Source organism: Saccostrea echinata, unplaced genomic scaffold (assembly GCF_033153115.1).
Source record: "Saccostrea echinata isolate AGI-Se365-2 ecotype Australia unplaced genomic scaffold, CSIRO_AGI_Sech_v1 ptg000028l, whole genome shotgun sequence".
NCBI classification, from domain to species: domain Eukaryota; kingdom Metazoa; phylum Mollusca; class Bivalvia; order Ostreida; family Ostreidae; genus Saccostrea; species Saccostrea echinata.
In genome coordinates, this window is record NW_026889777.1 from 17,792,946 (window position 1) to 17,819,574 (window position 26,629).

The window sequence follows — 26,629 nt, forward strand, 5'->3', positions numbered from 1 at the left end:
GGTCATATTTATATGGAAGCATCCTCAGGTGGTGTAGATTCAAGTTTGTTCAAATCAGGACCCTCAGGGGTAGGGTGGGGCCAAATGGACAATCAATGTTTAACGTAGGTGTACATAGGAAAAATCTTCAAAAATCATCTTCTCAAGAACAGCAAAGCTATGATTGGTCATATTTATTTGGAAGCATCCTCAGGTGGTGTAGATTCAAGTTTGTACAAATCATGACCCCAGGGGTTAGGGTGGGGCCACATTGGATGATCAAAGTTTTACATAGGAATATATAGGAAAAATCTTTAAAAATCTCAAGAACAGCAAAGCCACGGTTTGTCATATTTATACGGAAGCATCCTCAGATAGTGAAGATTCAAGTTTATTCAAATTATGACCCCCAGGGGTAGGGTGGGGCCAAAATGGACGATCAATGTTTAATGTAGGTGTACATAGGAAAAATCATCAAAAATCTTCTTCTCAAGAACAACAAAGCTATGATTGGTCATATTTATGTGGAAGCATCCTCAGGTGGTGTAGATTCAAGTTTGTTCAAATCATGACCCCCAGGGGTAGGGTGGGGCCAAAATGGACGATCAATGTTTAACGTAGGTGTACATAGGAAAAATCATCAAAAATCTTCTTCTCAAGAACAACAAAGCTATGATTGGTCATATTTATGTGGAAGCATCCTCAGGTGGTGTAGATTCAAATTTGTTCAAATCATGACCCCCAGGGATAGGGTGGGGCCACAATGAACGATCAAAGTTTTACATAAGAATATATAGGAAAAATCTTTAAAAATCTCAAGAACAGCAAAGCCACGGTTTGTCATATTTATACGGAAGCATCCTCAGATAGTGAAGATTCAAGTTTATTCAAATCATGACCCCCCCCTCCCCACTCCCTTTTTAGGGGTAGGTTGGGACCACTTATGCATTTAAGCTTTTCAATACTAAACTGATTTTTCCTTTTTTCCTAGCCACAGTGCTCAGGTGAGCGAAGTGGCCCTTGGGCCTCTTGTTTTAATTTTGAGTTTTAATTAATAGCACCTTATAAGTGTACTATACTGCTGTTTCATAGTAATCACTCGAAACTCTTGCACACTCAATCTTATAACAGATAAATAGCAGGCTTTTAAAACTTTTTTGTTAATCATAAAAAGTAAGACACTTGCATATTAGGCCATTGGATCCAAGTTTTTTTTTCTATGTTTAGCATCCTTGCACCCTAAAATCAAAATCCTAGCTATCTTTTTAAAGCAAGTTGGGGAAAACAACCTTATTTTGAAGAAAATGTACAATTTCTCATCATCATTTTGGGAATTTCCTACCAAAGTAACAAAAATAAAATACTAGTTCGAAAAATCATGTTACCCGAGGGTTTCGCCCGAGGGGAATATGATGTTTCTTGGCTGAATAAATCTTCATGTTTCCCTCACGATCATGCAATAGATTGTTTATTATACCGGTAAGTTTTCTGAATCACCTGAAACACCCTGTATATACTTTGAACCGTGAATTTTGAAAATAAAGCAATATATATAACTAAATTGAATTCTTAATTAGGTGCTGTAAGATATTTATTGGTAAGTGTGCACAAATCTAATCCTAGTGGATGTGATTGGACATGCATGCATAGCTGAAATTTATTTTGCTCTATAGAGTATATTTATCAATTTAATTGCTTATTTGCTTTAACCTCATGCATGTACATATTCTGGAAAATATATTTAAATTCACATGCAATATATCTCTTGTGTCCAATACTGATCCCGCACATCTGGCATATGGATGGTGTATGAATCAAGAAGTCTTCATCCAGAGATTTGTTTAATTTAGGTGGCAGAGGACAGTTTTTTTGACAATCAAAATGTTTGGCTGACGTTTTCCTTAATATCGAGCTGCTTGTAAAATGTGCATTGGAAAATTTTAAATTCTCTCTACATGTAACAATAGTATGGTCTAGTCCCTTGAGGAATTTGAAGCTTTTAAGAATAAAACATGTACAACTTACACAATAAGCCCATATGATGGCACAGGGACAATCTCAAAATTTCATGAAAATTTAGCCTATTTTCACTATTTCGCCAGATCCGCAACTGCTTCCAGACCCGTGCTAATGCCCTAAGCCACCACACAAAATGCAGATTAACACCTGTACATACCACTGAACAGCAAGAGATAATGGCTCAACCACCTCGTTTTCAAGCTACAATTCATCCTATGAAACCACCCAGCTTTTCTGAGGAAATCCTTTTGACTTAAGTTTCATATTTCTAGTCCATATCCCATAAACAGTAGTAGTGACACTTAAGTGTCATATATATCAATAAAATATACAAGGCCACCAATTCCCTCCAAATGCACACATAAAAATTCTAGCAATTAAGATACCTATAATATGCATTCAAACCTTAGGTTTCTCTATTTTTAGCTCGCCTGAGCTGAAAGCTCAAGTGAGCTTTTCTGATCACCTGTTGTCCGTCGTCCGTCTAGCTGTCCGTCCGTCTGTAAACTTTTCACATTTTCAATTTCTTCTCAAGAACCACTGGGCAATTTTAACCAAACTTGGTACAAAGTATCCTTTGGTAAAGGGGAGTTTAAATTGTTAAAATAAAGGGCCAAGTCCCCTTACAAGGGAAGATAATCAAGAAAAGACAAAAATAGGGTAGGGTCATTAAAAATCTTCTTCTAAGGAACCACTGGGCCAGAAAAGCTGAAACTTAAGTGGAAGCATCCTGGGGAAGTGTAGATTCTAAATTATTCAAATCATGACCCCCAGGGGTAGGGCGGGGCCACAATAAGGAATCCAAGTTTTACATCGAAATATATAAGAAAAATCTTTAAAAATCTCCTTCTCAAGAACCACTGGACCAGAATAGCTGAAACTTATGTAGAAGCATCCTGGGATAGTGTAGATTTTAAATTGTTGAAATCATGACCCCCGGGGGTAGGGCGGGGCCACAATAGGGAATCCAAGTTTTACATTGAAATATATAGGAACAATCTTTAAAAATCTTCTTCTCAAGAACCACTGAGCCAGAAAAGCTGAAACTTATGTGGAAGCATCCTGGGGTAGGGTAGATTCTAAATTGTTCAAATCCTGACCCCCGGGGGTAGGGCGGGGCCACAATAGGAAATACAAGTTTTACATTGAAATATATAGGAATAATCTTTAAAAATTTTCTTCTCAAGAACCACTGGACCAGAATAGCTGAAACTTATGTAGAAGCATCCTGGGATAGTGTAGATTTTAAATTGTTGAAATCATGACCCCCGGGGGTAGGGCGGGGCCACAATAGGGAATCCAAGTTTTACATTGAAATATATAGGAACAATCTTTAAAAATCTTCTTCTCAAGAACCACTGAGCCAGAAAAGCTGAAACTTATGTGGAAGCATCCTGGGGTAGGGTAGATTCTAAATTGTTCAAATCCTGACCCCCGGGGGTAGGGCGGGGCCACAATAGGGAATACAAGTTTTACATTGAAATATATAGGAATAATCTTTAAAAATCTTCTTCTCAAGAACCACTGGGCCAGAAAAGCTGAAACTTATGTGGAAGCATCCTGGGGTAGTGTAGATTCTAAATTGTTCAAATCATGACCCGGGGGGTAGGGCGGGGCCACAATAGGGAAACATTGAAATATATAGGAAAAATCTTTAAAAATCTTCTCAAGAACCACTGGACCAGAAAAACTGAAACTTATGTGGAAGCATCCTGGGGTAGTGTAGATTCTAAATTGTTCAAATCATGGCCCCCGGGGGTAGGGCGGGGCCACAATAGGTATTACAAGGGGGGAAGTCTGGTAATGAACAGCATGGCTAAAGTTACTCAGGTGAGCGGTGTGGCCCATGGGCCTCTTGTTTAAGTAAATGATTAAAAACCTAGAACTAGCTTAAAAAAATTTAAAGTTGTCTTGTGTTCAGCTACAAGAATCAACTCTTTGTATTATGGAACCCTCATTACAGTTTTTCTTACTGATATGTATTGTGTTTTCTAAATTTATATTTTTAGCTGCTGCTTCATCCAAAGAAGATTTCAAAACTGTTGCTGCTGATCCACTAACAGCAGGTTCCAGAACTTTTCCTAGTTTACCAGCTTTACCACCCACAGCAGGCTCTGTGACTGTTGCCACTCCACCCACAGCAGGCTCTGTGACTGTTGCCACTCCACCCACAGCAGGGTCCATGACTGTTGCCACTCCACTCACAGCAGGGTCCATGACTGTTGCCACTCCACCCACAGCAGGCTTCATGATGTTGCCACTCCACCCACAGCAGGCTCCATGATGTTGCCACTCCACCCACAGCAGGGTCCATGACTGTTGCCACTCCACCCACAGCAGGGTCCATGACTGTTGCCACTCCACCCACAGCAGGCTCCATGACTGTTGCCACTCCACCAACAGCAGGCTCCATGATGTTGCCACTCCACCCACAGCAGGGTCCATGACTGTTGCCACTCCACCCACAGCAGGGTCCATGACTGTTGCCATTCCACTCACAGCAGGGTCCATGACTGTTGCCACTCCACCCACAGCAGGCTCCATGATGTTGCCACTCCACCCACAGCAGGCTCCATGACTGTTGCCACTCCACCCACAGCAGGCTCCATGACTGTTGCCACTCCACCCACAGCAGGCTTCATGATGTTGCCACTCCACCTACAGCAGGGTCCATGACTGTTGCCACTCCACCCACAGCAGGCTCCATGACTGTTGCCACTCCACCCACAGCAGGCTCCATGACTGTTGCCACTCCACCCACAGGCTCAATGACTGTTGCCACTCTAGCAGGCTCCATGACTGTTGCCACTCCACTCACAGCAGGGTCCCTAACTGTTGCCACTCAACCCACAGCAGGCTCCATGATGTTGCCACTCCACTCACAGCAGGCTCCATGACTGTTGCCACTCTACCCACAGCAGGCTCCATGATGTTGCCTCTCCACTCACAGCAGGGTCCATGACTGTTGCCACTCCACCCACTGTAGGCTTCCTGAATGTTGCCACTCTACCCACAGCAAGCTCTAAGAGTGTTGTTACTCCACCCACTGCAGGTTTCATGACTGTTTCCACTCCACCCACAGCAGGCTCCATGACTGTTGCTACTCCACCCACAGCAGCTTCATGACTGTTGCCACTCCACCCACAGCAGCCTCCATGACTGTTGCCAATCCACCCATAGCAGCCTCCATGACTGTTGCCACTCCAGTCACAGCAGGCTCCATGACAGTTGCCACTCCACCCCATGACTGTTGCCACTCCTGTCCTAGTAGGCTCCATGACTGTTGCCACTCCACCCACAGTAGGCTTCCTGAATGTTGCCACTCTACCCACAGCAAGCTCTATGACTGTTGTTACTCCACCCACAGCAGGTTTCATGACTGTTGCCACTCCACCCACAGCAGGCTCCATGACTGTTGCCACTCCACCTACAACAAGCTTCCTGAATGTTGCCACTCCACCCACAGAAGGGTCCATGACTGTTTCTACTCCACCCACAGCAGCTTCATGACTGTTGCCACTCCACCCATAGCAGCCTCCATGACTGTTGCCACTCCTATCCCAGCAGGCTCCATGACAGTTGCCACTCCACCCCATGACTGTTGCCAGTCCTGTCCTAGCAGGCTCCGTGACTGTTGCCACTCCACCCACAGTAGGCTTCCTGAATGTTGCCACTCTACCCACAGCAAGCTCTAAGAGTGTTGTTACTCCACCCACTGCAGGTTTCATGACTGTTGCCACTCCACCCACAGCAGGCTCCATGACTGTTGCCACTCCTCCCACAGCAGGCTTCCTGAATGTTGCCACTCCACCCACAGCAGGCTCCAGGACTGTTGCCACTCCACCGACAGCAGGCTCCAGGACTGTTGCCACTCCACCCACAGCAGGCTTCCTGAATGTTGCCACTCCACCCACAGCAGGGTCCATGACTGTTGCTAATCCACCCACAGCAGCTTCATGACTGTTGCCACTCCACCCACAGCAGCCTCCATGACTGTTGCCACTCCTCCCATAGCAGCCTCCATGACTGTTGCCACTCCTGTCCCAGCAGGCTCCATGACAGTTGCCACTCCACCCCATGACTGTTGCCACTCCTATCCTAGCAGGCTCCGTGACTGTTGCCACTCCACCCACAGTAGGCTTCCTGAATGTTGCCACTCTACCCACAGCAAGCTCTAAGAGTGTTGTTACTCCACCCACAGCAGGGTCCATGACTGTTGCCACTCCACCCACAGCAGGCTCCATGATGTTGCCACTCCACTCACAGCAGGCTTCATGATGTTGCCACTCCACTCACAGCAGGCTTCCTGAATGTTGCCACTCCACCCACAGCAAGCTACATGACTGTTGCTATTCCACCCACAGCGGCTTCATGACTGTTGCCACTCCACCCACAGCAGCCTCCATGACTGTTGCCACTCCACCCATAGCAGCCTCCATGACTGTTCCCACTCCTGTCCCAGCAGGCTCCATGACTGTTGCCACTCCACCCCATGACTGTTGCCACTCCTGTCCAAGCAGGCTCCATGACTGTTGCCACTCCACCCACAGTAGGCTTCCTGAATGTTGCCACTCTACCCACAGCAAGCTCCATGACTGTTGCCACTCCACCCACTGCAGGCTCAATGACTGTTGCCACTCCACCCACAGCAGGCTCCATGACTGTTGCCACTCCACCCACTGCAGGCTCCATGACTGTTGCCACTCCACCCACAGCAGGCCCCATGACTGTTGCAACTCCTGTCCCAGCAGGCTCCATGACTGTTGCCACTCCACCCACAGTAGGCTCCCTGAATGTTGCCACTCTACCCAAAGCAAGCTCTATGACTGTTGCCACTCCACCTACAGCAGGGTCCATGACTGTTGCCACTCCATCCACAGCAGGCTAAATGAATGTTGCCACTCCACTCACAGCAGGGTCCATGACAGTTGTCACTCCACCCACAGCAACCTCCATGACCGTTGCCATTCCACCCACAGCAAGCTCTATGACTGTTGCCACTCCTGTCCCAGCAGGCTCCATCACTGTTGCCACTCCACCCACAGCAGGCTCTATGACTGTTGTCACTCCACCCACAGCAGGCTCTATGACTGTTGTCACTCCACCCACAGCAGGCTCTATGACCGCTGTCACTCCACCCACAGCAGGCTAAATGATTGTTGCCACTCCACCCACAGCAGGCTTTATGACTATTGCCACTCCACCCACAGCAGGCTCTATGTCTGTTGCCACTCCGCCATGCAGAGCAGTCTCTGATTTTTTTCTTGCACCTTCTCCTAGGTCAAGGAAACACCAATCTCATCCTGTAACAGGTACTGTGAATAACTTTTATTCGTGAAAATTTTATTTTTGCATAATTAGGCAAGTATGTCTGCTCATGAAAATTTTATTCTCGCCTATATTTGTATTAGTAAGCATTATATACAACAGAAATTATAGCTTGCTAAAACTTTGCCTTGCTAATAAATACCAAATAACTTTTATTGTGGAATTAAGGTGTTGTGAAAATACAGTGATCTACAGTATTCTATTATTCTATCTTCTATAAACAAAATAGAAATATTTTTTTATTGTTAATTTACTTCTTCAGTTTTAAACTACACACCAGGACTTAAGTCTCAAATGAGCCTTATTAAGTTTGCCTTTCTTGGTGTCACAGTACTTCTAAGGAATCTTTTCATATTGTAATTGTCTCCAGTATTTTTTCCAACAAGCTTATTAAATTGAATTGTCATGATGTAGTTAGGGCTTAGGATTAAGACGTGACTTTTTGAAACACGATTGGTTTACAAAAGAGGATCAAAGTTATAGAAGAATTTTCTTAAGTTCAAGTGGAGTTTTTCAGCAAAACAACAGTGCTTTAACTAAATTAAAATATGTTGAGCTTCCTAAGCAGTCCATGTTTTTATGTCATGATGCAGAAGTACTGTTTTAATGTATCCAATAAAAAGTTGAAAATTTAAAAAAGAATGTTCGTATTATTGAAATTGAAAAAAATGAACCATGGTAAGTTTTGTTAGTGTCAAAAATTCCCTTTTATAAAAATGTCGGTATAAAAACTTATTTATGCATTACAGATACTACAAATTATGGTGCTGCTGCCAATTATTCAATTTTGGCTGTTCCAGATATACAGGACTCAGATTCAGCAGAGGGTAATGTTTTCTTTTTCTTACAGCAATAAAAATATAAAAATTATTGTAAAAAAAATCTAAATTTGATTAGGGATGTTAGATTTACAATAAAGGTAACTGTAAATTTGGTTTGGAAAAAAACATGAATCACTGTAAATTAGCACTGTATTTTTTGGTTTGTTATTCTAGAAAGTGAGATATGCCTTTAGAAATGGGTGAAACTTCCTACAGAAGGTGTTTTGACATAGTTTTTAAAAAAGGTTTGCTGGAGTTTCGTTTTTATGAAATTGTTTGCTTTATTAGGAGATATTTGTCTGCAAGCTGGAAGCTAACTTTGCCCAAACCTGACCATCTCTGGGTTTCCAGGGCACTGTTTAGATGGAGTCCAGCAGGAAGAGTGGAATTTGATTCCAGCAAAGTGGACAAGATATGGTGGTACCCACCTCAACCTTCATTGTCATGCAATAATAAACCCAGAATGGACAGATGCTTTGCTCAGCCACTTTTGTTGTGGATGCCAAGAAAGCTTTGGCAAGTTAAACTTAATTGTTCCCATGAAGATTGTGTAAAACCTGAGCTGACATCTGGAGGGATATATACAAAAGTCAGCCAGGTAATTGATGTAGATGGAAGCTACAACATAGCTGGGAAGTGGCTACAGTGTCCTCACTGCAAAAGAAAGATAGTTAGCTGGAACCAGCACATCATCTCACAGTTAAATATAGGACATCAGACACAATTTCCCTGCATCCTCACGTACAGACTTGCCTCTGACCTCAAGATAATCCGTCTTCTTCGGCAACGTGGGCTCAGCAATAGTGCAAGTCAGATAAGGTCATAACTACAAGAACAGCACAGTGATGCATGGCTTAAGAAGTCTATCCACGATCTGACTGACTGCTAAGGGTTTTCAAATGCAGCCTCTAGGGGTCTTGTCATGCCATCTGCATTTGAAGAGCCACCCACCCCTCCTCCTGTGCCCCATTACCATTGGCTAATGCAAGTATATGCCCAGGATGTACTGCAGATGTTAGAGGAAATTAAGGCCAACATCACCTCCCTGTTTGGCAGCATATTGAAAATTGATTCTACCAAGAAGGTTGTAAAGAAGCTAGCAGGTACAAGCTCTAAGACTGCTATGTGGGCCACTAATATTGGAAATGAGTATGGCCAAGTTATCTTGTCAGTACTAACAAATGGAGAGGGGTCTGGTCTTGGTCCTATGATAAATGGCCTCATGAGATGCTACAGAGAAGCAGAGGTTCCACCCCCACAGCTACTGTATGTAGATAGAGACTATTGTGGAAGTAATCAGCTTAAAAGGATGCTCACACCATGGCCAAATCTCACCATCCATCTGGACATTTGGCACTTTATACGTCTTCTTTCTGTTGGCTGCACAACAGATGCACATGCACTATATGCCACTTTCATGTCGTGTCTGAGCGAGTGCATTTATGTATGGGATCCAGAAGATGTTGCAGCACTGGTTGCTGCAAAGAGATCTGAACTGGAGGCTCTCCACACAACAAATCTGAAATATGAGGATGTTCTTCACCATGTGAAAAGTAGTGAGTTGGCTGCTCACTGTAGAAGAACTACCAGTGGTGTTGAGGAGACCACCCCCCTCATCACCCAGCTGATTCAGTCTCTTGATGGTGACCGGAAGAGATACCCAGGGAGTTCCTTTATTTAACAGTGAGAGAATGACACAAACATGGAACCAGCAACAGAAGCATGTAGCTTGCATCCAGGATCCACCAGGTGTCCAGTTGTACTTGCAAACTGGTTCATCAAAGAAAGGAGGGTGCCATCTCCCAGTTTATCAGTGTACAAGAGGATCGAACTTCCTGTAGTGCTTCCATCTGCATTTGGCCCGATTTATTCCAGGCAAGTTACAATCATATGCCAATTTTTATTAATACAATTATCATGGTCACATGAATTACTTTGTTGTTATGAAGGTTACTCTTTGTATAGGTACCTTGGCTAATGCCACTCTTTTCCAAGCCTATCTTTTGGATGGCCTCAGCAGATGGAACGAAGACAGGTCAGTTTCCACCACCACCCAGAAGACTGAACCTCCGACATATAGTGGTTTTCTGAGACACACGATAAACTGTCTTGGAGAAGCTGTTCTTTGGAAAAAGATTATGCCATCCTATACAGTACCTAGAAAGTACACAGGTGAAGATTAGTATCTCTCGGCATTTCCTTCTCAGAATTTTAATTTTTAGTTGTAGAAAATGATGTAGCAATATTTGATAACATTGAATTTTAAAATTGTCAAAAATAGGAGTGTAACAGTATGATTAGGGCATATCTTAATTGATACACGGGGACTACCTCGTGTTACATACTGAGATATTTCACCTTTCACATTTCTAATAAAATTTGTATGTCTAATAAAATCATTTCTAATAAAATTTGTCCGTTATCTGTCGTTGTAGCTGTCGTTGTCGTTGTAAACTTTTTCCAATTTTCCAATTTCTTCTCCAGATCCAACCAAACTTGCCACAAAGCATCCTTGGTTGAAGGGTATTCAAGTTTGTTCAAATGAAGGGCAACACCCTTGTTCAAGGGGAGATAATTCAAAAATAGTGAGAATTTAATGGCATGTTCCAAAAGTCTTCTTCCCAAGAACCACTGGGCCAAAAAAGTTGAAACTTATGTGAAACCTCTTTACATAGTGTAGATTTAAGTTTTTACAAATGATGACCCCCAGGGTTACAATGGGGGATCAAAGTTTTACATAGGAATATATAGGAATTTTTTAAAAGAATTTCTCAAGAATAGCAAAGCCATGATTAGTCATTGTGATATGGAAGCATCCTCAGGTAGTGTAGATTCAAATTTGTTCAAATCATGACCCCCTGGGGGTAGGATGGGGCCACAATGGGGGATCAAAGTTTTAAAGAGAAATATATAGGAATAAATCTTTAAAAAACTTCTTCTCAAGAACAGCAAAGCTATGATTAGTCATATTCTCAGGTAGTGTAGATTCAGATTTGTTCAAATGATGTTCCCTAGGGGTAGGGTGTGGCCACTATGGGGGATCAAATTTTTACATAGGAATATATTAGGAAAAATCTTCTTAAGAACAGCAAAGCCATGTTTAGTTATATTGATATAGAAGCAGGCAGAGTAGTTTCAGATTTCTTTAAATCATGACCCCTGGGGGTAGGGTGGGGCTGCAATGGGGATCAAAAGTTTTACTTAGGAATATATAGGAAAAAATCTTCTTGAGAAGGAATATATAGGAAAAAATCTTCTTAAGAAGGAATATATTGGAAAAAATCTTCTCAAGAACAGAAAAGCTGTGTTTAATATTGATAGGGAAGCATTCTCAGGTAGTGTAGATTCAATTTTGTTAAAATCATGATCCCCCCCCCCCCCCCATCTTTTGTTCAAGAACACCAAAGCTATTTGTTATATTGATATGGAAGCATCTGAGCTTTTCAATACTGAACTGATTTGTGATTTCCTAGCCAATGTGCTCAGGTGAGTGATGTGGCCCATGGGCCTCTTGTAATTGAATTTTGTCTGGCATCTCTCCTTGAATTTATCCATCTAGCCTTGAATTTTTGAAATCCTGGACTTCTTATCCAAAACCAGGGGACTAATCAATTTAACTTGGGGTAGAAGATTAAATGTTAGAGCCACACTGAATTAAGGGGGGTGAACCACTTAAGACCCTATCTGCTAGGAAAGAGGAAAGTTTTGTAAATTAGCTTCCTTACATAGTTTACATTTGTTCAAATAATGTCCCACAGGGGTTGGGTTGATCCACAATATGGAAGAAAATTTTTATGAGGGAATGCCTAGGGAAAAACCCTTAAAATTATTTTCAAGAACAGTTGTGCCATGATAAGTCATATTTATTATTCCAAGCTCAGATATTTCAACTTTATCATGTGATGAGATATCATGGGTTTCTGTCAACTTTTGGTCAAAGATTAAGACTGCTTTTGTAGAGTATGGGAGAGGAAATCTAGATGTTGCTTAATGTAGAGTTGCTTTATCAAAGGTCAAATTAAGACAAGATGGTCATGTTCAGGGGTAATATTTAAAGGTCAGACTTTGTAAGATTTTTAGTTATAGATTTATTATTATAAATTTACAAGGCCAATTTTAAACAAATTTACAATCAGGCATCCGTGACGAAAGACTTGGCCAGTAATAGTAACACATTTTTACACAAATAATGTGTTCTGAGTATTCAGGATTAATAATGAATTTAAGCAAATATTATTTATTAAGCTCAACCTCTTTCAGGAATCTGTTGGTGTGGACAATATTGCTGGCTTTGACAAGGTCCAAGCTCTGGCAGAGTACCTTGTAGTAGAGAAGAGCAGAGCTTTGTCGGAGCACCAGGTGTCTGATATCTGCAGGTTGTGGACTTAACTGTCGGATTATGACAAGCAAGGAACTGTTTTTTCAGCTCGATATAAAAGAACTGTTCTAAAGGGAAGATTCAGGGCCACAAAAACTAGAGTAGCTGCTGGTGTTGAGAGTGTAAAATGGTAAGTGTCAATGCTTGCATGAATATTTCTTACACACTTCTTATCTCACCACACATGCAAACACTTTTACCTTATTATGATCTGTCATTCATTGTAGAGGTATTTTTTTCAACTTTCTTAATTTTAAAATCATATGGAAACTGATAGAAAAAGGAAATGAAATATTTTCAAATTTCACAGTCATGATTGATTTGTTTGGATAAAACTCTATTGAATATAAAGTAAATAAATATTAATATTTTTTTGGAAATATTTTGCATCCATTGGTATTAAGAAAACAATATACTAAATGCATGTTAATGATGAGCAGAGTGTCTCTTTCAAAATTTGAATTTTATGGCCCCTTGGTTAGGTGTTGAGATGTTAGGGTGGCCTCTATTGATTATATAGTGAAAAATCATGCTTTCTTTGAAAAATGTCTTCTCTGCTCCTTGATTTTAAGCAAACAATTGAATTGCATAGTTACCGTGAACAAGGTTGTCTCCAACAAATTATGATTTTTATGGTCCTGGCGTTCTAGTGTAATAGCAGGGCTCTTTTGACGGTACATACATGTATTGTCCTTTTGTACATATTGTCATTGGGGACAACATGTATCTACCCAAACGGCACATATTGTCGCCCATGACTACATATTGTTGCCGGCGACAATATGTACTGAGACGAGCCTTATTTTCCTACAGCATAATGGACGACAAAATGTACAGTCAAGCACTAGCACATATTGTCGTCGGCGACAATATGTACAGTCAAGGTCGGCATATATTGTCATCGATATATTGTTTTGACGAATATTTACTTGAGAAAGGAAAGAGAGATTGACAAACACACACACACACTCACGGAGGGAGACGGCATTACTTGCAATACTGTAGGGAGAAACTTTTTGGTCAGAAAATTGTGTTCCAGATTAATGTACAATGCTCTTTGGCATAGATATAGAAAGTGATTGCAGAAAAATGTTCTTATGTCAGTAAGGGTGTTTTTAATAATTTCATGAAATTGTGGACCACTGGGTTAAGTGTCCAGGTGCTTGACAACCTTTATTGAGATTGTAAGGCAATTTGTACTCCACTGAGAAGTTATTCCTGTTTGCTATTCACATATGATAATTAATCATAGTAAACAAAGTAATACAGTAAATATTGCCATAGCGACCCACTGTATTAAGTGACTCACTGCCATATGTGACCGTAAAAATTCCTCTTAACGTTTTTCCCTATAAATTATACCTGTATTAAATGACCACCTGTCTGACGTGACCAGCGACCGTGATTCCTGCTACCATTTTTAATGTACCTTGATTTAACGACAATAAAATTTCTGATTCCTATTTTCGATTTTGGTCGAGCATGCTACATTTTTGGTTGAAACATCTGTACAGACACACGTTTTTATCATTTAATAATTATATACTGCGACTTTTACAAATAGAACAACATTACAAGGTAAATATTTTTACTTACGTGGTTTTGATATTTATTGAATAAACATTGAAATCTAATCCACAAACATTCACGTTGTTTGAGCACCATTTTGAAAACAGACGTTTGAGGTCGATCCCAATATCAATTCGTACTATAAGGGCAAAATGGACATTCAGCCATAAAACTTGCCTGGTTTGCTTTTAATATATAAGTAACTAAATACAACATGTTTAAATATTAAGTAAATTGTGTCACTGTTTGGTTATGAAAACAAACGCTAGCTAGCACCCATACCAGGTGATAATTGAAATGATTGAAGTACCTAGTAACAAACACGCAATAAGGGTAATTTAGTCCTAAAAAAAAAAAATCATTATGTTAAATAAATTTTCAGTTATAAACATAATTTTATTTGTTACCAAATGCATTAACAAAAATCAGGGTACAGTTTTAAATTCTTAGTAATGTGCAGAACATACAAAGTTTTATAAACTTTCATGTAAAAAAAAAAATCTATTATAGGAAGAAAATCTCAACAGCTTTATTATAATGATTAAAAAATCTCAATATTTTCAGATACTCAATATTTCCCAATAATCAATATGACTCAAGTGCGGATCAAACACAAATTTTATTTTACATGATGATTGTACCCATAATATGCAAGCATTAACAGTTGAGCAGTACTTATTAAAAAGTGCACATATACAGTACATGATATAAAATGCATTCCACGTACATGTATAATATATTCAGGATTGTATATCTGCACACTGCAGAAAATAAGCAACCTGTATTAAGAGACCACCTGTCATATGTGACCTTTTTTCCTTTCTCCGTTGGAAGGTCTCTTAAAACAGGTTTGACTGTATATACATGAATTGAACAAAAGAAATTAAAATGAATTTTTAATGTAACTATAATAAAAAAAAGTACTTTCATTTTTTTAATCATCAGGTAGATGTGTAAATAATAGATAAATGAAAGTAATACAGTAGAGCCTCATTTATCCTTATGCTTTCGTTGTCAAAAATCGTCCTAACAGGTGATCGGTCTGGATACCTGAATTGCCTTTATTTTAGCATTATGACCTATCATACCATTGGCAATAGTGAAGAATGCTGCTTTATATCAATATGTTTTATAGTTTAAATACTTAATTATATGTTAGTACTGCTAAGTAACACTTGTTAAAATAAAATTACATTGGATGTCCATATTAATTAGTTCTGCAACCTAGTTTCTAATGAATGAATTTCCCCTAGTCAACTATCAGGTATCTGTAGAACTGGTAGAGCAAAGCAAACCATAGAATCTGATTTTAATATGAAAGTTCATCCTTGCTTGACGTGACATTAACTGCACATGTATACATAAGCTACATGGATATAATCATCCCAAATGATTGTAAATTTAAAAAAACTCTGGAGTCATATCTGCATGTACATAGCATCTCATAAAACCAAAGTTACAGTGTACAACTCTTTTCTAATAGTAAATAAAAATTATTATCCTAAACTAATCAGGTTCAATTGTAAGAAAAGCGGGAGACTACATGCGTACCTCTCAACCTATAATTAATCTTGCATCAAGTCATTGATAGCTCTAACAGGTCACAGGTGACTGTATTAAAACAAACGGGAAGGTCAGTTGACACCCAGCTCAAGAAAGAACAAGTCTCAATAATTCTTGTCTGTGGTCCTGGTTACTCGTCAAATTTCGAACGTTTATTAAAATTTTTAAAAATTTAATTTTATTATTAACTAATGTCTTTATCATCCGAATCATAGTCTAAAAATATCAAACACTAGATATAGGCAGCATACCAAGTTGCGCGTTGAAGGTAAGGTCCTTTAATTTTCATGAATATCAAAAGACAGGTACACATTTCAAAGCTTTCGTAAACACCGAGCACAGGTTTGTTCAGAGTTGAGTTTGAAATATAATGTGTATATTATGAGTAAAGGTTGAGCGGTCCCAGTGGTCCCAGAAAATATCTTTGTTGAACAGCCTTGTGCTCTATGTTTTCTAATTAAAAGTACTGAGATTTTGAATCTCTTTGCTGACTTCATTTACATGCGATTAATCCCTTTATGACCTATTTAGAATCATAACAAGCCACGTCGATTTGTATGATTACAGGTAAATGCCCCCAGTAAACGTGCTAGTTCTCAGCTGAAATGTACTCAGTTTTATATCAGTCAGCATATGGACTTGTTTGCTTCTTCTTGTTATAGCTTTTATTGCCAAAGTTTTGTAAAAAGAAAATTGTATTTGTAGTTGATTGTAAATCTTGAACATATAATTAATCTTTAAAAGAAAAATATCATACCAAGATCTTCTTTTTAGACGGTGGCTATTTATAGCCACAGGCTATTGCTGCTACTTTTGGGCTATAAATAACAACAGTGTAAAATCATGGGGACCCTAGCGGCGATTTTTGCAGAGTCAAAATAATGAAAATAAGATTGATTTGATGTTTGAAAATAAAATGCACATAGTTAACAAATACTCTCAAGTTATTTCACAGACATTTTGTTGATGGGCACAAAGCTTAATTCCTGATATTTGCCGCTATCGATATTTCTCCCTTCATGAATATTCATTTAATGACATCGATCTATAACTAACTCGTACACAGACTGTCTCGTATATTCGTATGCAAACTACAGAAATCACACAGCTTTTTTTAAGGTTGTGTTAATGTAAAATTTAAATAATATTTATTAATAGTCAGAATATTTAAGGGAAAAATATTTGAGAATAATGGTTTCACATTTTAACTTTGAAATCAAATAATTATAATTGCTAAATACATGCACGGTGGTTTCTTAGTTACATGTATGCGACAAACGGTAATTACGAGACATTCACAATTTGATACTCCCTAATTATGAGATACTCCCTGCTAGGAAAGCATTGATCTCCAAATTTCTCCAATTCATAAGTACAGTATAATTCGAGGACTGCACATTCCTTGTTCCGGTATTGCATGTTTTATAAATGTTTTATTTGAAAGTTTCGTAGAATTTTTATACAATTATAAAACTTTTAAAGTTAACTGTAATTTTACGATGTCTTTTGATTGTTTGAATTTCTAATATCTGTTGACAATAATATATTAGAAATATATATATATATATTCGGGTAAAAAAAGATCACGACATCTTATCGATAATCAGTTAATAAAAGAGTTATTGGAGGCAGATACGATGCCATAAAATTTGCAAAGTTTATTACGATTCTGTCTTAAAAAAAATGATAATTAATCCTTGCCTTATTATCTCTGACAGAAAAACTACTGAATGAATGCTAATTTATCAAAGTTATAATTATAAAGACTGTGACGGAGAAAAGTTAACAATATACTTCATTTGTATTTGAAAATTCTATCGTGCCTCGAATAAAATTTACCCTTTAAAAAGTGTAAGAAAAAAGGTACTAAAATACACATGCATGAAATATTAGGATTTTCTTGCGAATTCAGTGGTCTTAATTTAGGTCAGTCTTCTCCTGCATGTGTTCACAAATTAAATATCTTATTTCGCAATGACTAGCAGCAATAAGCAGGGTCAGTGCATATTAAGATTATGTATGAGAAATAGCATCGTCACAAACCACGGCCAAAATATACGATCTTCTCCCATTCTGAAGAGAGCTAACCGAGGCTTGAGACGATGGAGAAATAGAGGCAGACAAATAATTTGTTTTTTCTGTTCTTCTTTTCGAACAGTATATATCAAACAAAGAAGTAAGATTTTTGTAAAATTTCTGGAGTCTTTCAAGCTTTTAGAAATAAGTTAATTATAGCCAGGGAATTTGGGAAAGATGGGAATCCAAGGATAAAGTCTATTGCATTATCTTTCAGCATATGATTTATGTCGCACAATCTACAGTACATGTCCAAAGGTGATTCATCATTTCCCTTTTTACCATAATTTATGAAAAGTAAGTTTTTGTTAAAAAATCTTGTGGGTTCAATTCTACTCAAAATTTTTAAAACTTTTCCAATGAGTTAAGAAAAATTGTTCAAATTTTCTTTTTTTGTGGGGGGGGGGGGGGGGGGGGTGTTCAAAATCTGATTATTGATCACTGAGTAAAGATTTGAAATTATAAAGTCAAAATTTCTAACTTCAAAACACCACGATTTCATTACACATTTTTGTAAAACATGCATCTTGGAATAAAAATTTTCGGTCACTACATGAGTATATTAGGAACCTTGATTCCCTTATGATTTAACATTTAGGATAAACTGGTTTTGACACATTTTAAGCATTAATTTATGAGGGAAAATACTAAAACATCCCAAAATCCATTATTTGAATATATAATTTCAATCTGTTCATCATCCTTTTTAAATATATTTTCATTTTTAAATTTGCAATTATGACTGTAAACCACAATAGTTCATATAGAAAAAAACTGAAATGATCGAAGTTTCGTTTTGGCATTTCGGGATAGTTTTTTTTTTTTATTTAATCCTTATTTTATAATAAACCTAATGCAGAAAATTTCATGCAATAAATTAACAACTCCAATTAAAACATGTCCTCATTATACTTCGGAAATACAAATTTACTGACTAAAAAACATGTATCATGAAAAATTGCAATAAACTTTCATAATTTCCATCATATCATTTTACAGATTCTTATAATATTTTATCTCATTCAATGCCAGTCGCCGTGTAGCGCAGTGGTTAGCGTTTGCTCTAGAGTCACGAACATGAAGGAGTCGATCCTTATGTAGCGGGTTCGAATCCCACTGCGAGACATGGAGACAGTGAAACCGAGGTCCCGTGTCGCAGTAAGTGCTGGTCAGAAAAAGATCCCTCACCACTCAATGACCTGGAGTGCTGAATATAGATCTAAATTTGCAGCCCACCAGCGGCAATAGTGATGTCTCAATATGAGTGAAAAATTCTCGAGAGGGACGTTAAACACAAAATCATTTATGCCACTTTCTATCAGTACTTACAGTACTTCGATTATAGTTTCTAATCTAAATTTCTCCGCCCATTTCCATGTAATAGAGAAACCGTAGTCTGACCGGGGGAAAATGTTCCAGCATTTTTTAGTGCGATAGATGTTAAAAATTGGCTTGTATTTTTTGATATGTTTAATTATGTTTTAATTAAAAATACATTGTTATACACAGTGAAAACAAACAAAATACCATATGCTAATATTTAACCGGTAAACCAAGGGTGTAAAAAGGGACCACACTACTATACTTAAGAAGAATACTCCTTTGAGCAGAATTGACAGACCATTATGAAATGCCATTTCCATGAAAAAGCATCCAGAAGTCCACATATCTGGCGTCCAATATCTGAAGATCCACTGTACAAGAATACCTAAAGTTTATACATTAATAGTTATATTTTCAAATTTCTTTCTTCAAAATAAAATTACAAATAACAAAAAATGTATTCTTCATAAAGCTACTGGTTTATCAATATGCATGGTTACAATTGTAATAAAACATACATGTGCAGGGTGGGAGAGAGAAGGAAAAGTGGGCAAGGCTTAGATCAAGCTGGTAAATTTAAATATAGTATGTGGTAAATCCATCAGATTTTGGGGTTTTATAATCATTAATTATGTTCAAGCACCTATCTTGTGTGGTAATTTGACAATATTATGCAAACTAATTGCTTGACTACATCATAGTACAAAAAAAAAAATATAGATATTCCTTAAATATTCTTCAAAGACTAAGAGAGGCCATTGTAAGAGAATGTGATGGTTATTATAGGTGCTTATTGAGGGCTATGTTAATCTGCATGGTGTGAATGACAACAGAAAGGGTATTACTAACAAACACACAAATGCTTTACTATATTCCCTCCAACTCATTGCGAGGGGATAATAACATTAGTAGGATTCTGTAATGGAGAAACACTAAAATTTTATAATTGACCTTGACCTAAGGTCATTCATGCAAATTCAAGATCAGTGACAACAGAAAATTGAAAATTCATATCAGGTTATATAGAAATATTTTAATTTCATACTTTAAATACACAAACTTTACTTAAGGACTCTCTATACACCAGTGCAAAATAGGTTTTATTTGGACATTGAGAAAATTGAATCAAGGTGTAAATATTGAGCTTATCTATCTAATTTTCAATGTACGGTACGTGGCAATATTTGCTCCCCAGGAAAAATGTTCAGAGACGACAAAGTATCAATGAACAGAAATCACTTTTGTTTAGTACTTTACTTCCGTGGAGAAAATACACACAGCAAATAAAGTGTTCAATTCATTTATCTGGGCCTTTTTAAAATGTTAAGAATACTAAATTGATTACAAATTGAGTATAATATACTGTAAATTTCAATTTATTGGAATTGAGATCTAAGGGCAGATCACTCTACAGTGCAGGAAACTAATTTTGTTACAGCATCTATGCTGATTTGAATGCTTCCTTTGCTTGCTGATTTGAATGCTTCCTTTGCTTGCTGATTTAATGCTAGTAATCCTTATCCTGATGCTGTTTTATAATTAGGTCAATGCTACCGGAAGTAGCATCATGCTACCGGAAGTAGATAATGAATTTCAGCATTGCCGTTTAAAGCAATAAAAGTTCCTTTACAATTATTTGATCATAATATCTCACTATGTATCAATAATGTGAATACTTTAACCAATGTTTTTTCCCTTGTTTTTTAATTTTTTACTGAATTAAAACTCATTGATTTTCTGATGCTAGTAGGATAATGCTGATTTTATGTAGGTCAATGCTAGTTTTATCCTTTGCTTGCTGATGCTGATCCTGGTAATGCTGTTTTTTAAATGCTGATGCTGATGCTAGCTCGATCCTGATGCTACTAATGCTTATGCTGATGCTGGTTAATGTAACAAAATTAGTTCCCTGCACTGTAACTGCAGAAAAATACCATAGAATCAGAACTCTTTAGTGTGCAGTGTAGAGAGGGTTCTTAAAGCAGTTTCTTAGAAATATGTAAATTGGCACTTTAAAACTTAATGCAGCGGGAAGGAGGTAGGGGTGGTAATTTCATGAGCTTGTTTACAGTACCTCTAGTAGCTGATTGGGATGGACTACTTGTGTCCAAGTGCTATATTGAGTTTACTGTTGAGTTATTAATGAGTTAAATCCTCTGATGAAAAAAACATATATATACAAAAATAGAAAAAAAGGTTATTTTCTTGACTTGTGCAGTGCACTTCCCTAAACTAGTGAATAATGCAATATTTACTCTCCAAGGCTACCAGATCTTTAATTAGTCCCCTACCGGTGAAACCGGAGGGGACTATAGGTTTCCTCTGAGTCTGTCCGTCCGTCTGTCCATCCGTCTGTCTGTCTGTCTGTCCGTCTGTCTGTCTGTCCCTCTGTCTGTCTGTCAGTCTGTCCCACTTGGTTTTCCGCACTTTTTTCCTAAACGCTTGCAGATATTGAGCTGATTTTTGGTATGTGAGTGTATCTTGATGAGTTACAGATCAAGTTTGCATTTCGTTCTGCTTCATTGATTTTTGACGGAATTACGGCCTTTTCAATTTTTACGGGTTTTCCACAATTTTCTTCTAAACGCTTGTAGATATTGAGCTGATTTTTGGTATGTGGCTTTACCTTGATTAGTTATAGATCAAGTTTGCATTTCGTCCCGCTTCATTAATTTTTGACGGAAATATGGCATTTTCAATTCTTAACGGGAACCAGATTACACTTGCCGGTAGGGGACTAGTATTGCTAATGCAATACTCTCAGAATGCTTGTTTTAAATGCCAACATGGTGTACTGGTGCATGCTTTCGTATCTTTACGATAGAGGAACAGGTTCAATTCCTGTTGTTGGCTTTCCTTTGAAAGAACTGGTAGTAATCTTGCACTGTTTAAGAATATTTCGGTATAATAGCTTTTAATGTTCATTAGATTAGCACACACAAGATAAATGTAAATAAAATTAATGAACAGACAGATGTGGTATGTATGTTGCCGACCGGTTTTAGGAAAAGTCTTATATATGAATTTTTACCTATACATGTAGCTTACAAAGAAGAAACTAAGCTGGATGCTTTTGTGTTAATTATTGAACTCCTTAAGGACATTGGCAAGTCAAGGTTTTCCGGAGAAAGAAGGTTTAATACATGGGTTTTTTCACTTATAACATAGTGATTGAGAGTGATCTCCCGTGTAGAATTCTCTAAGCGGTGGAAACCAATAAAGCGTATGTTACAGAGGTAAACAAAAGCACAATTACTTCCTTCAACGGGTAGAATCATCTATACAGCAAGAAAGAAAAGTAGAAATGGCTTTGTTGTACATTGTATTCAGGGACAAAGAGCCAATAGGTCGTCATTTACGATAGTTGTGCTCAGTATGCTGGGAAGGGCAAATATGTGACATATGCTGAAAGGTAGGCCGACTGAGAACAGTTCTTAGCTAGGTCGTGTGAAGGAAGCAGCATTTAGTAACTACGAATAAAAAATAAAAATAAAACAATGCCAATATTTTTGTTACAATGTGTTTCAATCAATTAAGTCAACTACATGATAAAAACAATCAACCAGTCTCTTGATCAATTTTAGCTGTTAAGGGAAGCAACTCAGAAATAATGATCGGTGCCGGTATATCCATGTTTTGTTCCGATATATAATTTTTAGCCATAATTTCTAGAAGTCATAGGAAATGAAGATACAATAATGTATATAATACAAAAACTGTATGAAATAAGTGGGTTTTGGAAAAATATTATGGTGAAAAATTATGTAGGTCCCTTTTATCAACATTTTACATAGGAAATGCATTGAGAAGTGTAAAAACATCGATTTCACAAAATCTAAAAAAGAAGGTTGGATTGGTAGGTTAAAAGGTCAAGAATATAGCCTATTTAGTACTTTTAAACCTACTCAAGAGTTCTTGAAAAATTCTATACGATAACCAGGAACCTTGCCAATGTCCTTAACATTATAGAGCAGCAACTGAATAAACTTGCGAAATACACCAGCATTTGCTTAAAAAACAAAATGAATGAAAGTGATATTGACAAAACTGCATCAGGTACTTGCACATATATATTTTCTCATCCTGAAAACATCATTGGCAACAAAGCTGTATATCAAGCTCTACGCTCCTGTCAACAGAAATCATATATTGTTGTCGATGAGGCACACTGTATTCTAGACTGGGGGGAGGAATTCCGTCCAGTTTTCAGAGAAATTAAGCAATTAAGAGCTGTTGTACCGGATGCTCAAGTGCTGGGATTAAGTGCTACTTTGTCAAAAGATGGCCAGAAAAATGTTGCCCAGCACCTACTGATGACTCACAGTTCCTACAAAGGAAAACATCAAACTAATTATAAAAAAGAGACCTGGTGTTGGGAAAAACAAATCTGTGAAAAAGGCTCTTGACTATGTGTTTGAGTCTGTTTTCTATGAACTAAAACAGAAAACTCAGGATTATCCTCTTACACTGATTTACTGCTGTGGCAGCATGGACTGGGTGGGATACGGGTTTGAACTTGCCGAGAGAATCCTTCGAGACAGTATGTATGGTGGTGATGGACACAAATGTGCAGAGAATCTAAGGGTAGTCATGTTACATTCTGCTTTGGAAAAAGGAGATGAGGTGAATATTGTCTCATACCTACATAGAGTTTGATTTCTTTTGATAGAAAAACAACAGATCACTTATAGTTCAACTGAATAAATGATACATGTAAAAGTCATCAAATTCCCTATGTTGATCTTTAATCTAATTAACAGTTATATGCAAAGATCTATTGATAAAACTGAGACAATCAAGTCAATATTTACATAGCAAATGTTTGTATTTTCTGCCACAAAAGTATATATAGAGTCTTGAAAATCTATGTATGCTGGATTTCTGTTTTCATATTCCAACAGATTTCAATTTAACTTACTCAATTATAATAAATGAATTTCAGCTCAAAGATATCATATTTAAGAATTTGGCAAAGGATCCCATAGAGAGTCCCCTGAAAGTTGTTATTGCTACAGTAGCACTAGGGATAGGGGTAGACCTGCGTTATGTAGCTCAGGTGATTCATGCTTGTCCTCCCCAAAATCTGGAAGGTAAATTTTCTACAATATAAAAAAATTAAATCATATGCTTGACAGTGTGGATGGAATAATATCAGAAGTAGGAGGTAACCTACAATATATCACATGTATATTGCAGAATTTAGTTCTACATTATGGAAGAGCTAATTTCTTGTGATAATGATTAACATATTGTAGTGATAGTAATATTTAAAATAATTTGCTCCATATTAACTTAAAAACTTTCCTTCTATATTTCAATTTTATACTTTTAGCATACATACAGCATATTGGCCGTGGTGGACGAAACAGTGAAATGCAGTGTGAAGCCATTTTGTACTTCAATAGCAGTGACTTGGGGCGTCTAAACATTTCAAAGGAAATTAAGGAGTATTGCAGGAATGACACACTTTGTAGGCGAGTTTTTTTCTAAGTCCCACTTTGGATTTACAGAATCTACTGCTGTTGTTCAAAATTGTTGTGATGTATGTGAGGATTCTTGCCCCTCTTCTGAGTCAGCTGAAAAGGATTCGGAGATAGACAAGTCTGTTCTCAGATCTGCATTAACTTCCTTTGTGACTTCCTCAGATCTGAAAGAAGAAGTAAAGCTTGGAGTGTATTGAACATTTAGTTCGCTTTCCTAAATTACACCTTGCAGAGGAGGAACCGACCCAAGACTTTCAAATTTCCCCAGTAGTTGCAAAGTCTTTATGTTGTTTAATAAAACAGGTCATTGATTTGTCTTTAAGATAAACTATGTTTTTAAAATTGGCTTGAATAAACATATTTCAGTTTACAGTACTGTTATAATATATGTAAGTTTAACTTCTTTGTTTTTGGATTTTTTTCTTTAATTATGTGAAGCTCTTTATAAACAAACCTCAAGTTTAAAAACAGTAAAACACAGTTACAGCAAACAAGCTTACACAAATTTACACTTAATATAATGACTTTTTTATCAAAGTTTCAAAATAACTTATTTCTTAATTAACTAGGATATACACTGATATAGCAAATAATTCTTTTATCAAAGCAAATTTTGAGGTACATGGGACTTGACTATAAGAATGTTTTACTGTATTTATGTTTTCATAAAGTTTTACCTTAATTTCTTACTTCATGGTGAAGGTTGTACTGGTGTTCACGAATCCATGACTTCAATTTCTGCATATTGAGATGACTCAAGGGACTCTGGACAGGTTTGGGAAATGATTGAAACTTTCGTCCATCTTTAAAGTGGAAAGGTTTAAGCTTCTGTAAGTCACTGATAATCATGCATTCATCAGAGTGTGAAAAAACAATTTTGTGCTTCTGAGAACGTACAATAACATCAGAGGAATCATCAAAAGATGCTGATATGTTTTTCATGCCAGCAAAGGCAGCTGTTCTCTTTGCAATGGCAGTGTCTGTTTATTTGAATGGACAGCTTTCAAGTGACCTTTAATTTGTCTCACAATGTGTTCCATCTGTAGGTCTGCAGGAATTGAAGAATCAAACTTTTCTTTATAATTGTTGACAAAGAGACCATAAAAAAGACTGGTAAGCTGTCTTCTCATCAAATGTGCACTGCTGCTGGACCAAGAAGCGCAAAATTTCAAGTGCATACTTGGAATTATCATTGTGGCCCTTTAGAATATACATTAAGTGCTTCATGAGTGGTATAAACCTGTCGACTCTATTCGGAATTTTAATATTGTTTTGAAGGCCTTTAAATGCAAGTCCTAGTTCTAAGATTCAAAGTCCATAGTTCATGATATGATCTGGTGAAGCTTGCATATGCTCAGATTTTGTCAAAAGAGGCAGCTGAATATTCACTGGACTTCCATTTGGCATTTGTACCTGTATTTGAATAAACTGTACAGTAGAAGATTGCTCCTGGAGTAAATCTTTTGAATCTTTTATAATGTATGCATCAATGAAATTTTCTAATGAATGCACAAGAGACATCTTCTTCTCATATTCACTTATAATAATTCATCCAAACTTGGTATAAAATGTTTGATTGGCACATAATCCAGTTTGTCCATCCCTAAATACTCCAGAGCTGCAGACACTATGTAACTGCCTATTAAAGACACTGCAAGTTCTTTGCAATGGTCAAAAATGGAAAAGTTCAAACGTAATGGGAGAGAGGTGCTCAAAACCATCCTTTCCACTAACAGCATCTTTTCGAAGTGTCTCTTTGCTCCTGAAAAATGTTCTCTAGTAAGTTGATCTCCTCCAATGTGCACTCTGGTTTTGTCGTCGACTTCTCTGCCACTGGCCCTGAACACTTCTGCAACTGTTTCTTCATATGAATCTAAAATCTTTATCACATCTGTGTCGCACTGTTCATTTCTTGGCAATACCGGTAGTTATTTCGGGGACAACAGAGTGTTTTTTGTCGCATCATAATTATGAGGAATGAATTCCTGTCTCATTTCATCAAGAAATGTTTTGAAACCAGCAAATTCTTTGCAAAATTTGCATAACACACTTTATGTTAGTGTAACATACTCCTTATGAATAACATTCCA

General features: G+C 37.6%; 1 protein-coding gene and 1 long non-coding RNA gene across 3 annotated transcripts; one reads left to right on the plus strand and one right to left on the minus strand.

Annotated features, from left to right (window-relative positions):
* Nucleotides 1-23,296: 23,296 nt before the first annotated feature.
* Nucleotides 23,297-26,235, minus strand: LOC133193842 (uncharacterized). 2 transcript variants are annotated; one of them, XR_009722021.1, is made up of 5 exons: nucleotides 25,217-26,235; nucleotides 24,398-24,703; nucleotides 23,975-24,139; nucleotides 23,523-23,656; nucleotides 23,297-23,383 (listed from the first exon to the last, which is right to left on the minus strand). It is a non-coding gene; the product is annotated as an uncharacterized LOC133193842 (long non-coding RNA). The 2 variants fall into 2 exon arrangements; XR_009722020.1 differs by having other exon boundaries at nucleotides 23,975-24,155.
* LOC133193841 (ATP-dependent DNA helicase Q1-like) lies at nucleotides 23,371-24,932 on the plus strand. Its single transcript, XM_061329769.1, has 3 exons — nucleotides 23,371-23,679; nucleotides 23,999-24,146; nucleotides 24,389-24,932. Exons 1-3 carry the CDS (start codon nucleotides 23,545-23,547, stop codon nucleotides 24,544-24,546), a joined length of 441 nt encoding a protein of 146 aa, XP_061185753.1. The 5' UTR covers nucleotides 23,371-23,544; the 3' UTR covers nucleotides 24,547-24,932.
* Nucleotides 26,236-26,629: the final 394 nt, after the last annotated feature.